Consider the following 15000-nt stretch of genomic DNA (forward strand, 5'->3'; position numbering starts at 1 on the left):
GCTTCGGTCCCCCTACAGGTTGTCTCATGGAACTGCAGCTCGCAAGCTCGCACACACACACACATACACACACACAGCCACATACATATATACACACACACACACACACAAACACACACACACACACACACACACAGCCACATACATACATACATACACACACAGCCCACAGCCACATACGTATATACACACACACACAATCACACACACACACACACACACACACACACACAGCCACATACATACATACACACACACACACACACACACACACACACACACACACACACACACACACACATACATACATACATACATACATACATACACACACACACACACACACACAAACACAATCACACACACACACACACACACACACAATCACACACACACACACACACACACAATCACATACACACACAGACACACACACACACACACACACACACATGCTTGCGAGCTGCAGTTCCATGAGCCAACCTGTAGGGGGACTGAAGCTGTAAGTTGCGTAGTCTGCCTTTAATATAACAGCAGTGTATATTGAGTGGCTGGACTGCCTCTGCTCTCGTTCCAGCTGGTCCAACATATCCCCGAGGCCAGTTTAAACTTCCAGAAGGTTCCTCCGGGCTCTGCAGTCGTCTCGGACCTGGACGCTAACATGAACGAGCCGGAGGCCGCTTCTAAGCAACGCCGTCCGTGGAACCGCCAAGAGGTCACTGTCCAATCACACAGAGGCTGCTTACTGTCCAATCACATGGAGGCTCCGGGATCCCGAAATATGTAGTTAATTAATGAGACGCTACCTGGTTTCAGCCAGCTTTTATCTGGAGACGATGTGCAATAGATGTTTGTAGGGTATCGCTTGGATCAGTGGTGTAGTCAATACTGTGGGTACGCAATCTGTGCTGCCTGCACGATCCGACATGTGCAAGATGTTCGTGCATGCGCTGATGATTAGGGCTGTGCAAAAAAATTGATTCGTATTCGAATTGCCATTCAAGCTCTACCGATTCAAAATCGATTCATATTTTTTAATTTAATTTTATTGTATGTCTACTACAATCACATGATAGAGAGATTCTTTATTGATCCCCAAGAGGAAATTCAAGGTCCCAGTAGCTTACAGACATCACACACAACATACACATACATCATAAACAGGGTGTTAAAATAACAAATCCACAGGAATAATATGGACAATAAAAAATACTAAATAAAAAATCCACATGAATGTACTAAGGCAGTGGTTCCCAACCTGGGGTCCGGGGACCCCTCAGGGTGGCGGCAAAGATCACAGGGGGGGTGCAAGTCTTTATCTGGTTTGAGGTTGAGGTAAAAAAAAATATTTGCACATGTTAAACAAATTATGATAATACACTAGAATATATAATGTATACAAAAGTCTGTATAAAAACTATATATTTTTGTTCTCGCTTAAAATTGTAGTCAGGCTACTTAGTAGGCCAAACCTCCGGGACCTCTTAACCTGGGACCCTGCTGTCATCAGGTCAGCTGCTAGCTGCTAGCTGCTATATGCTAGCTGCTATCTGTTAGCTGCTATATGCTAGCTGCTAGCTGCTATCATCCCGTCACAGCATCACTATTTTATGAATGAAACATGGCGGAGAAACGTAAAAGTGCTGATAACCCCTCTATCAAAAAAGAAAGTAAGGCTCTATCTCGAGAGTTACCTCAACTTCGGTTTCGGCGCAATTTTTCTTAGACATAAGTAGGGGGGAAACCACTGTACTAAGGGATATATAAGATATATATAGATACATACATACATGTGAAAAGTTACTACATTTACATACTGTGAATCGTTTTTTTAATCGAGAATCGGTTTTGAATTGAAAATCGACATTGAATCAAATCGTGAGCCAAAAAATCTGAATCGAATCGTGACATTTTCTGAATCGTACACCCCTACTGATAATCCTATTACGACACTGCACGATCTGTTCCAGTCTTCTGCACATTTGCGCAGCGGGAGTGTGGAGGAAACTGCAGGTTTGCAGTGACAGAAAGACTCAGACCTCATTCCACATGGAACCAAAATGGTGTCTGTTCATGTAACATGTAACAGCTCCTTTATTATTTAGGATTGGCAGCCACGTAAACACCTCGTAATGCATAGCGTAAGCTACACTTAAACACATCACCGCATCCCCACATTACATGTCACAAATATAACAACGAATTAAACAATGAAATAAGGAATAACATAAAATGTAGCCTACAAGAATATGCTGCCAGTTGTGCAGCTTGGCCGTCAAGTGTTTCAACGCATGCGTGGTACAAATAGTGTAGGGAACCGTCACGTATTTATGTGTATATCGGATGGTGCAGGCAGCACGGATCGCTTACCGACATATTCTGTGATCTATCCCTCCCAGCTTCATACTCGCCCGTCCCAGAGCGATGCGTCCCAGAGCAACAACCAACCTGTTCTCACTCCCATCTCGTAAAATACTGACGCTTGGTTGGTGTCTCTCAGCATCAGATAACGATGCAAAAATCCCCCTTCAGCATCCATATGGAACGAACCGTCCTGAGAGACTTTGGGCCCTATCTTGCACACAGTGAAGCACAAAGCTTGACGCTAGTTTAAGACCGTCCAGCGCCCACGTTGTTTAAATAGCAAATGCACCTGCGCCCGTCGTATTGCTATCTTGAGGCAGCGCACAGTGATTCTGTGTGCAGTGTGTATGTTCTCCCCATGTTTGCGTGGGTTTGCTCCGGGTGCTCCGGTTTCCCCCACCAACTAAAAACATGTACTAGGTTCTCCAGTCAGTGCCCTTGAGCAAGGCACCGGCTGAGATCTGGAGTTGGTCCCCGGGTGCTGTGATTGGCTGCCCACTGCTCCCTTGAGGGATGGGTTAAATGCAGACAATGAATTTCGCTACATGTATGTATGTGTATGTGACAATAAAGTACCTTTACCTTTACCACAGAGACTACACCACTGGTTTGGATTATTTCCTTATCGCTGAAACATTAACAGCTTGTTAATTGATTGATTGATGGCTAGATACCGGCGTTTAGGAACGGGGTTGCGGTACCCAACTAGCCTAGAAATGTAGACGCACCCTAACGACAGCAAATGTAATTTGCAGCCAGGGTCGTCTAGCAACTCTCGTTGGCTTGCGAGCTGGAAAAACGAAATTCTAGCCGGGCCAATCACATCGTGTATAGAGTCGGAAGGCGGGGCTTATGGCTGCTGCTGCTGGTGAACAGCGGTCTTTGGAATCGGCTTTGGCCGCGACTCTGGAAGACTTGGAGTTCAGCTTTTCTTTGAGAAAAGAACAAAGAACGGCCCTGAAGTCATTCTTAAAAAAGGAAGATGTGTTCAGAGTTTAAAGTTGAATCTATCAACTAGCGTTGCTCTGATTGGTTGGAGCGCTATCCTATTGCGTGCAGAGGGAATTTGAAAGACAACCGTTTATCCTGCCCCTCGGATTGAGCCCAGCCAATGGGGAGTTCCCAGACCCAACATCTGGATGTGGGTCAGACCCAGACCAACATCTGCATGTGGGGCTGGCTGGTCAGGCTAGTACCCAACACTATTCTTAAGTTAAATTCCCGAAAGTGGAGCCACAGATGTACAGTTTATCCTCAGAGTCGCAGGAGCGGAGTGATTGAAGTCTAGAGGAAGCAGGAATGGATCAGTAAAGTTCTAGTTGTTGAGATATTAGTTTTTGAACGGTTAGACGAGCAGAACGTGTGTGTGTGTATATATATATATATATATATATATATATATATATATATATATATATATATATATATATATATATATATATATAAATATAAATATAAAACGCTGGCCCTGAGTCTGCAGACTGCTGCGGTTAGTTTTGGTGTTCTGGGAAACCAGGATGGAAAGTGTTGCTAGAAGGGATGCAGCTACGCTAACAAGCTACGCTAAATCTCGCCAAATCTAGGCTAATATAATAATTAAATTATAATACTTTCACCCAGGAAACGTGTTTGTTTCCCGGGAGGGTTTTAATCCAAACCTGTCTTCGCCGTAACTGTTTCCCTTCCCTTCCAGCCAGTGTGTGTGTCTGTGTGTGTGTGTGTGTGTGTGTGTGTGTGTGTGTCTGTGTGTGTGTGTGTGTGTGTGTGTCTGTGTGTGTGTGTGTGTGTGTGTGTGTGTGTGTGTGTGTCTTCCTGTTTATCTTCCTGTTTATCTTCCTGTCTCTGATGAACCCTTCCAGGTGATTCTGGACAACCTGATGCTGAATCCCGTGTCTCAGCTGTCTCAGGCCATCCGCGAGAACACGGAGCAGCTCGCCGAAAAAATGAAGTAAGGGAGCCCTTTAATGACCTTCAGAATTAAAACCGTTTTTACGACTTTTTGTCCTGTAAAATTAGGGTTAGGGTGTGTGTGTGTGTGTGTCTGTCTGTGTGTGTCTGTTTCTGTGTGTCTGTTTCTGTGTGTGTGTGTGTGTGTGTGTGTGTGTGTGTGTGTGTGTGTGTGTGTGTGTGTGTCTGTCTGTGTGTGTCTGTTTCTGTGTGTCTGTTTCTGTGTGTGTGTGTGTGTGTGTGTGTGTGTGTGTGTGTGTGTGTGTGTGTGTGTGTGTGGTACCTTGCCATAAATCCCAACTCGCTGGCACTACATTGGTCTGCAGCTGCCCTAACCCTAACGAAGAAATGACGAATGCGTTAAAAATTGCGATGAAAAAAGCAACGAATCAGGCCTTGGGCAAGACACTGATCGCTGCATCATCGGAGTGTAAGTGTGCGTGAATGTTTATCTGATGAGCAGGTGGCACCTTGTACCTCGGCCTCGGCCACAGTGTGAATGTGTATGAATAGTTCCTGTACTATGTTAAACCGCTTTGTCGTTAAGACTAGAAAAGTGCTAAATAAGTACAGTCCATTTACATTTACATATTGGTCAGTCTGTTTGGTGGTTCCGGTCTGAGGAAGAGTCTATTTAAAGGATCGGTAGCTCTATCAGAAGTAGTTTTGAACCGAATCCAGATTTTTGGCGAAACCGTGCTGAATCCTCCTCCCATCCTCAGTCCATGAACACAGTAAACTCATTAATGAAGTAAACAGTGACTGTCCTTCCTTTGCTGTACCTGAAGTTGCTGCATTTTGGCTGCTGTCTGTAGATTCCTTCATCACAACTCGTATTCTTTCAGATGTTTCATACCAGATGTTGTAACAGCGGTGATGTTGTGTATAGTTTAGGGTCCTCGCCACCACCAGACTAATCAGCATTACAGATTGAACATGTAGCTGGACTTGAATGGCCTTCTTTTGATTGAAAGTACTGCCAAACTACACTTTTTCTGCTCACAGCTTACTGCATTGAACGCTCCACCTACGTAAACACTTTCCCGTAATCAACGGCACCGTCATTACGCTGACCAGCGTAGCGCGCGTAGTGCAAGCGTAGGGTTCGGTTCACTGGGAAAAAACCCTGTCAGAAAGCCCAATATTCAGCAGAATCCAAATCCTGGATTTGGTGCATCCGTGGCATCCTATCAGAAGTAGTTGTGTGTCCTATCAGAAGTAGTTGTGCATCCTATCAGAAGTTGTTCGTGGGGCGACCTCTAACCCGGTAAGAGTGTTCGTTGGCTGAGTCCTTTGCAGCGGCATGGGTTTGAATCCGACCTGCTACCCTTTGCTGCGTGTCGTCCCTCATCTCTCTCCCCCTTTCATGTCTATCCACTGTCACTCTATAATAAAGGGAAAAAGCCCAAAAAAAATAATCTTTAAAAAAAGGAAAAAAAAGTTGTTGTGCGTCCTATCAGAAGTTGTTGTGTGTGTTGTGCGTCCTATCAGAAGTTGTTGTGTGTGTTGTGCGTCCTATCAGAAGTTGTTGTGCATGTTGTGCGTCCTATCAGAAGTTGTTGTTCGTGTTGTGCATCCTATCAGAAGTTGTTGTGCATCCTATCAGAAGTTGTTGTGCATCCTATCAGAAGTTGTTGTGCGTCCTATCAGAAGTTATGTGTGTTGTGTGTCCTATCAGAACTTGTTGTGTGTGTTGTGCGTCATATCAGAACTTGTTGTGCGTCTGCTGGAACCCTGCACTGTTTGTTTCTCAGGGTTTTGTTCCAGAACAAGGCAGAGGTTTGGGAGGAGATCGAGGCGAAGATCAACGCTGAGAATGAAGTCCCCATCCTGAAAACCTCCAACAAGGTTCCTCTGCAAACTCTTTCCTGATCAGAAATAAGACGCAGGATGTGATGTGAGCGCCGCTGCAACTTTCTCTCCTTCTGTTTCTTGTTACAGGAAATCACCTCCATTTTAAAGGAGCTGAGAAGAGTCCAGAGGCAGCTGGAAGGTACTTTGAGCAGATTGGGTTTGCATGTTTTATGCTGTTTGTGTTTGCTGAACACAATCAGACACAACTTTACACTCACATAAAGGATTATTAGGAACACCTGTTAAATTTCACGTTAATGAAATTATCTAATCAATCAATCACATGGCAGCTGCTTCAATGCATTTAGGGGTGTGGTCCAGGTCTAGACCATCTCCTGAACTCCAAACTGAATGTCAGAATGGGAAAGAAAGGTGATCTAAGCAACTTTGAGCGTGGCATGGTTGTTGGTGCCAGACGGGCTGGTCTGAGTATTTCACAATCTGCTCAGTTACTGGGATTCTCACCCACAACCATTTCTAGGGTTTACAAAGAATGGTAATGATGATGAATGGAAAAACATCCAGTATGCTGCAGTCCTGTTGATGCTAGAGGTCAGAGGAGAATGGGCCGACTGATTCCAGCTGATAGAAGATCAACTTTGACTCCAATAACCACTCGTTACAACCGAGGTATGCAGCCAAGCATTTGTGAAGCCACAACACACACAACTTTGAGGTGGATGGCTACACCAGCAGAAGACCCCACCGGGGGCCACTCATCTCCACTAAGAACAGGAACATGAGGCTACAATTTGTTGACAGTTGAAGACTGTAAAAATGTTGCCTGGTCTGATGAGTCTCGATTTCTGTTGAGACATTTAGATGGTAGAGTCAGAATTTGGCGTAAACAGAATGAGAACATGGATCCGTCATGCCTTGTTACTACTGGGCAGGCCGGTGGTGGTGGGGGTGGTGTAGTGGTTCACCTTCAGAACTGCCTTAATTCTTTGTCATTGATTCAACAAGGTGCTGGAAGCATTCTTTAGAAATGTTGGCCCATATTGATAGGATAGGGTCAAACACGGTATTAGTTTGGTGTTCCTAATAATCCTTTAGGTGAGTGTATATCTAAATGTATTATATCAGATTTTCACTGCTACGTAAAATATCTTCCTAGTTGTTTTTTCCAGCATTTAAATTGGGTTTCAAATCATTTAGTCTTTGTGTAACTAACTCTGTTTATGTTCCAGGTGTCTATCACTAAATAAGAGATATAAAATCTAACCTGCAGTGGATTTAGTGTGATAATTAATGTCTTCTTGTGCTTGCCGTAGTTATAAACACCATCGTGGAGCCTGGGGGTGTTCTGCAGCTGGCAGCGGTCGGGACGCCGTCCCGCGGCCAGACTCGAACGTCCTCCAGGGACAAGAAACCCGCCGTCAAACCCCGCGGCGCGCCTGCTGCCAACGCCAATGAAAGCACCAAAAGATCACCGCGTGGACCGGACGGGGCGCATTACATGGCCTGAACGGGCCACCGTAGCTTCTCTGGAGTCTGGAGACAATGTGTGTCCACACCGCCGTCCCGTCCAACCATCGGTAACCATCCGTTACCATCAGTTACCATCACCCAGGTTACTTTCTGTAGCGCCCAGAGAGGCAGAAGTTACTTTCTGTAGCGCCCAGAGAGGCAGAAGTAACTTCTGTAGCGCCCAGAGAGGCAGAAGTAACTTCTGTAGCACCCAGAAGTTACTTCTGTAGCACCCAGAAGTTACTTCTGTAGCGCCCAGAAAAGTTACTTCTGTAGCATCCAGAAGTTACTTCTGTAGCGCCCAGAAGTTACTTCTGTAGCGCCCAGAGAGGCAGAAGTTACTTCTGTAGCGCCCAGAAGTTACTTCTGTAGCGCCCAGAGAGGCAGAAGTTACTTCTGTAGCGCCCAGAAGTTACTTCTGTAGCAGTTACTTCTGTAGCACCCAGAGAAGTTACTTCTGTAGCGCCCAGAGAAGTTACTTCTGTAGCGCCCAGAGAAGTTACTTCTGTAGCGTCCAGAGAGGCAGAAGTTACTTCTGTAGCGTCCAGAGAGGCAGAAGTTACTTCTGTAGCGCCCAGAGAAGTTAATTCTGTAGCGCCCAGAGAGGCAGAAGTTACTTCTGTAGCGCCCAGAAAAGTTACTTCTGTAGCGCCCAGAAGTTACTTCTGTAGCGCCCAGAGAGGCAGAAGTAACGTCTGTAGCGCCCAGAGAGGCAGAAGTAACTTCTGTAGCGCCCAGAAGTAACTTCTGTAGCGCCCAGAGAGGCAGAAGTAACTTCTGTAGCGCCCAGAGAAGTTATTTCTTTAGCGCCCAGAGAGGCAGAAGTTACTTCTGTAGCGCCCAGAAAAGTTACTTCTGTAGCGCCCAGAAGTTACTTCTGTAGCGCCCAGAGAGGCAGAAGTAACGTCTGTAGCGCCCAGAGAGGCAGAAGTAACTTCTGTAGCGCCCAGAAGTAACTTCTGTAGCGCCCAGAGAGGCAGAAGTAACTTCTGTAGCGCCCAGAGAAGTTATTTCTTTAGCGCCCAGAGAGGCAGAAGTTACTTCTGTAGCGCCCAGAAAAGTTACTTCTGTAGCGCCCAGAAGTTACTTCTGTAGCGCCCAGAGAGGCAGAAGTAACGTCTGTAGCGCCCAGAGAGGCAGAAGTAACTTCTGTAGCGCCCAGAAGTAACTTCTGTAGCGCCCAGAGAGGCAGAAGTAACTTCTGTAGCGCCCAGAGAGGCAGAAGCTTTCTAGACTAGCTCGGCTTTTATTGTGTTGTTTGCAGTTTCCATATGGCAAGAAACTCTTTAAGACAAATGTTCTGCAAAGATGATATTCATGTGTTGGCGTTGGTCAACCCGTTCTCTCTCCCAACTCGTAAATACTGATGCTTGTTCAGCGGCTAACAAAACGTCAGAAATGTAGCAAGAAGCGACAAAAACAGCGGAAAAAAAGCAACAAAAATGTTGAAAGAAGGGACAAAAATGTAAAAAAAAAGCTACAGCTTCAACTTCGGGGAAAGCACCAAGGAAGTGCCTGTATGTGAGGCACCGGGCAGGAGAGAGTAGTGGAAGAAGTACTCAGATTACTGCAGTAAAAGTACAAATCATGTCAGCTGGACTTGTAGGCCGTTATATTGTTGGCTAGTTTCATTTATAATCAAACATCACATTTTATAAACTACATGTGTTTTGTGTGCAGGAATCTTAATGTGTAAAGTAACTAGTAACTAAAGCTGTAACAGATGAATGTAGTGGAGTAAAAAGTACAATATTTCTCTCTGAAATGTAGCGGAGTAGAAGTAGAAAGTGGCATGAAAAGAAAAGACTCAAGTAAAGTACAAGTACCTCAACATTTGGACTGAAGTACAGTACTGGAGTAAAAGTACCTAGTTACAACACTGCCGGTAGAGACTAGTATGACAGGAGACCGGGGTACATGTCCCGTTCTTGTCCCCTGTGTCTATAACACCACCCCTGATCTTTCTTTCACCCTAAGTGTTTTTAACCATCGTTGCACGTTACTAAAAGGTGCTAAGAGTCACGACTATAACGTATTTCCTGCGTTCAGCGCGGTCAGCGCGGTCAGGCGGTCTGGATATGACCCAAATGCGGCCTGGGCGACCGTGCACGGAGGGTCTGAGCGCCTAGCCACGCACATCTGAGATGTAACAGCGCGTACAACGTCTTTGCAATGATTGTCTACGATTGGAGAAACAGTCTGTTCTTTGATCCGCTCTGATCCCTTTGACCGTAATCGGTATGAAGGACGAGACTGTCCACGCCGCCCCTCGACCGCGCTGAACGCAAGAAGCATGAGACCCGTTTAAGCGTGTTGAAAAGTGATCCCAAATGTCGGACCCAGAGTGAAATATCTCCGCGGATGATTGAGTACAAGTACCTCAAAATCTGGAGGCAAGTTAGGGTGGCGTTCTTGTCCCGCGTGTCACTGAAACTAAGTGGTTTTTCATAGGGATGCACCGAATCCAGATTTTTGGGGTTCGGCCGAATACCAAATCCACTGGTTAAGATTCTGCCGAATCCTCCTCCCATCCTCAGTCCATGAACACAGTAAACACATTCATGAAGTAAACAGTGACTGTCCTTCCTTTGCCGTACCTGAAGTTGCTGCATTTTGGCTGCTCTCTGTAGATTCCTTCATGCACAACTCGTATTCTTTCGGATCCATTTTCACTTTCTCACAGCCTACTGCATTGAACGCTCCACCTACGTAAACACCTTCCCGTAATCAACGGCGCCGTCATTACGTCGACCAGCGTAGCGCGCGTAGGGCAAGCGTAGATAACATGACACGTGGTACACGATGCCCGGTCTCCTGGGTGAAGGTCCTGTGTTGTTTGACCCATCCACCCACCCAACCAACCTCCCTACGCTGATTTTCAGGCTTTAAAACTACTCGTTACCGTAGTCGCTCTTAGTGCTACATCATCTTCAACATGCTGTGTAGCTGCTGCTCTCCCCGGTACGTTCTACAAACACGCTGAAGGACGCTTTTTATGTCGCTTCAGACACCGACAACCACTGTCCAAACGTCCGTATTTTACAAGTTGGGAGTGAGAACGGGTTGGTTTCAGGGCGCTGCCTCTCTCGGCCACTAGAAACCTAAATATGGGTCAGAATGACGCTGGAACAAACCACTGATGGGGGAGTTTTTCAGGGACGGTAGTCTCTGATAATTACATAAAGAAAGTTGGGCGTCTAACAGCTACAAAGTCCCTCTCCTGGCGGTGTGGATCCACGGAAACCTTCCAGAACAAACCTCCTTTCTCTGCAGTGATTGAGTCCGTAAGAACAAATGCTTTTTGAAAGAACGTACCTATGTAGGACTGCTTCTACATCGCACAAGCTGAACAACATTTAGTGAAAGCTACAAAAAGAAGACGCTGCTCGCGTCGCAGTAGTACGTGGATGATGTGTGAACTTTGTGCTCTAATAATCTGTTGTTGCGTTGCATTTGAACAGATTGTGTCTAAAGTTGTCTTGTCTGTATTTAAGAAGAGAAGTGGTAGCAGACAGGAAGCAGCCGTCTGGACTCAACTAAAAAAAAAAAAAGATGTAACGTTATATTTTATTGAATGTTTCCTTTGCCATGTTGCTGTGATTGTGCGATAACTGTGAATGTGCTTTAAGGCCCAGACACACAGAGCCGACGGTCGACCGTCGGCAGTAAAGCAAGCTGGACTGATCAGTCTCCCCGAGTTGGTCCAAAAAGTTCCTCAGAACACACCGAAGAGACCAGACGTAATACGTCTCCATAACAGCAGGCGGCGCTAATCTGGATTGTCGCCCAAAAATGAAAACCGGCAGCTGATTGGACGAACGCGTCACGTGGGTCTGGTTTCTCCAGAAACTCAAAGCCAGGCTGTCATGGCGGCTCGTTCAGAATACGATCTCATATTGGACTAAAATAGTTCACCGGAACGTGTTTCTGAAAACATTTGGTAACACTTTACTTGAAGGTATCGACATAATCGTGACATGACACTGTCATAACTATGACATGACACTGTCATAACTATGACATGACACTGTCATGAACGTGTCAGAAACATTATAAACAAGTCATAAACATTCATGACTTCTGTCATTAAGTGTCATTCGGTTTTTGTCATGACAAGTTGACATTGTTTGGGTTGTCTTGATTATGACAAGTTGACATTAAATTAGTTTGGAGTGTCCTTATTAAGACAACTTGACATTAAACAGGATGACATTATGTCAAGCTGTCATTATAAAGACATCCCAAACTAATTGAATGTCAAGCTGTCATGACAAAAACCGAATGATACTTAATGACAGAAGTCATAAACGTTTATGACTTGTTTATAATGTTCAGGGTTCATACGTTTTGAAAAAACCTGGAAAAGTTATGGAATTTGAAAAAATGTAAATTCCAGGCCTGGAAAGGTTTTGGAAAAATAAAAAGACCCAGAAAGTTTTGGAAAAGTCATGGAATTTTTAACAGAGCATAATAATATGTGATTAATTTACGAATCCCACTATGAACCACATAAATTGTTAATTGTTAAACCTCTGAGGGTAAACTTTAACAGATTTTTATTCTTATTGTATAATATTGACTGACATTATCAGGAATGCATAGTCATGGAAATTTGCCAAAAAGTCATGAAAAAGTCATTCCTGACAGTGTGATGTCATAGTTATGACAGTGTCATGTCACGATTATGTCAATACCTTCAAGTAAAGTGTTACCAAACATTTTAAGAGAGAAATAGGCCGTGCAGTTGCTGAATCTGTCTTCATTTCAGATCAACAAAGGTCAGTTTAAAAGATTTTACTCAGATTTTGAGAGACTCTAGTCACGCTCATCCCGCTCCCCGTTTCCTGGTTAGCTCTCCACCAATCAGATGGCTCGTTTGAGTCCGACTGCCGGCAATGCCCGCCCCCCCCGATTATACATGTCAAATCAGCCAAAATGAAGGCCGACGGCTCCTCGGACGGACGACGGCACGGAACACACCGACCAGACTCGAGTCACCGACCTCGCCAGACTGTCAGACGGCCGATTATCAGCTCGGTGTGTCCGGGCCTTCAGAGTCGCTGAATGTCGAACACGAGACTTCCTGAATCTACGCTCTGAGTGATGAAAACACAAAGCTTTGGTTTTATTTTGTCTGAGAAACATTTGGTCTTCCTGGGTGTCGGATGGCATTGAAAATCAGGCTGAGATCATCTAAAGGAGCTTGCACCCTGCTCCAACAAATACCAACAAACTCCAACATTATAAAGTTGGCAGCTGTTGGCAATTCTCAGTTGTTCATTTTTATAATGTTCATAAACCAACTGCCAGTCCACACTGCCCAGACACTAACAGACAAGACTGATTTTTGTCACCTAGTCCTACCTTTTCTTATTTGAATTTTGGTTTATTACAACATGGATAAAGTGGAGACCTTGTTGAATGTGGCCAGAGTAGTTCTGGTCTACCTGGCCTGTAACGCTGCTAGCCGTGTACAGGAGAGACAGCAATCAAGATGAGCCAGGAGGAGACTGGGGTGTAAACCTTGGATATTGGACATGCAAAACAGGGTGTCTATCCTAACTAGTGTCAAGAACTTCGCTCAGAAGATACTCCAGCTTTTGCGAATTTTGCCCGTTTTGCTCCTCAAGCTTTTGAGGAATTACTCATTATGGTCACTCCACTAATTGCCAGAAAAAACACCCATTTAGAGACAGCATTTCGAGCCGTTAGAATGTTGTCAGTTGTTGGAAAATGGGCGACATTGATCTGACATTCTCCAATTCCACCAGACCAGACTGGACATGTCAACCTCTACCAACTCCACCAGACCAGACTGGACATGTCAACCTCTACCAACTCCACCAGACCAGACTGGACATGTCCAACTCTACCAACTCCACCAGACCAGACTGGACATGTCCAACTCTACCAACTCCACCAGACCAGACTGGACATGTCAAACTCTACCAACTCCACCAGACTGGACATATCACACTCTAACAACTCCACCAGACCAGACTGGTCATGTCAAACTCTACCAACTCCACCAGACCAGACTGGACATATCACACTCTAACAACTCCACCAGACCAGACTGGACATGTCAAACTCTACCAACTCCACCAGACCAGACTGGACATGTCAACATCTACCAACTCCACCAGACCAGACTGGATATGTCAACCTCTACCAACTCCACCAGACCAGACTGGACATGTCAACCTCTACCAACTCCACCAGACTGGACATATCACACTCTAACAACTCCACCAGACCAGACTGGACATGTCAAACTCTACCAACTCCACCAGACTGGACATATCACACTCTACCAACTCCACCAGACCAGACTGGACATGTCAACCTCTACCAACTCCACCAGACCAGAGTGGACATGTCCAACTCTACCAACTCCACCAGACCAGACTGGACATATCACACTCTAATAACTCCACCAGACCAGACTGGACATGTCAACCTCTACCAACTCCACCAGACCAGACTGGACATGTCAACCTCTACCAACTCCACCAGACCAGACTGGACATGTCAACCTCTACCAACTCCATCCAACAAACACAGACGGCCGGCCCACACTGACCCAACTGTTGGTGTTTGTTGGTGTTTGTGTGCAAGCTCCTTTAAACCTCCTGTTGTTCTCGGGTCAAGTCTGACCCCTTTTCAAAGTTTTCTACATCAGAAATGTGGGTTTCTTTCAACAAAATAACCCCAAAATAACACGGTTGGTTCAACGCAGCGCTCTTCGCAATTAAAATGTTTAAAAAAAATGTCAAAGTATGTTGACTAGAATGACACAAAAGTGCCAAAAACATAGAAAAATGTGTCAAAAAAGTGTTGATTTTGTCCGGCGTTCCTTCCCCAGAACACTTTGAACAAAGCTGATGTAATTTCCTGTTTCCTGCTGCCTTCAGCGGGCGGTTCGGTACGTTTAATCCAATTATACGAGCATGAGAAGAAGATGGAGAGGAGGAAGTGGTTTCACATATTTAAAGATATCAATGAACTCTAAGTACAGAAACAGATCTGATTAGAGCCGGGCTTTAATAATTAAATCCACTCGTTGTTTATTCAACCTTGAGGAGGTCTTCATGCTCACTACTGCAGTTTCTGTTAACTTGTTCAACCCACGGTACCGGGTTCAACCCACACTGAAGTTAATCCTCCTTGTTCCTCAGGTCAAATTTGACCCATTTTTAAAAGTTTCTACATCAGAAATTTAGGATTCTTTCATCCAAATTGTCTAAAAATGACATGCATGGTTCCCTACAACGCTGCGTGCAAGTTAAACGAAGGATTAGTTCACTACTTTATTCAATTTTGGGTGTTTGTTTTCTTCAAAAAACTAAACTACACTTTGACAAA

At 45.0% G+C, this 15000-nt stretch overlaps 1 protein-coding gene across 1 annotated transcript in view; it reads left to right on the forward strand.

Moving 5' to 3' along the window:
• si:ch73-212j7.1 (centrosomal protein of 170 kDa protein B) overlaps positions 1 to 8168 on the forward strand; it is a 27261-nt gene extending 19093 nt beyond the window's left edge. Inside the window, exons 18-22 of the mRNA XM_031315209.2 lie at positions 578 to 715; positions 4224 to 4312; positions 6066 to 6159; positions 6253 to 6304; positions 7440 to 8168. Of these exons, the coding sequence (XP_031171069.1) occupies positions 578 to 715; positions 4224 to 4312; positions 6066 to 6159; positions 6253 to 6304; positions 7440 to 7633 (567 nt within the window). The 3' untranslated portion in view covers positions 7634 to 8168. The remainder of the gene's footprint in view (positions 1 to 577; positions 716 to 4223; positions 4313 to 6065; positions 6160 to 6252; positions 6305 to 7439) is intronic.
• The last annotated feature ends 6832 nt before the right edge of the window (positions 8169 to 15000 follow it).

Source organism: Sander lucioperca, chromosome 19 (assembly GCF_008315115.2).
Source record: "Sander lucioperca isolate FBNREF2018 chromosome 19, SLUC_FBN_1.2, whole genome shotgun sequence".
Taxonomy (NCBI): Eukaryota; Metazoa; Chordata; class Actinopteri; order Perciformes; family Percidae; genus Sander; species Sander lucioperca.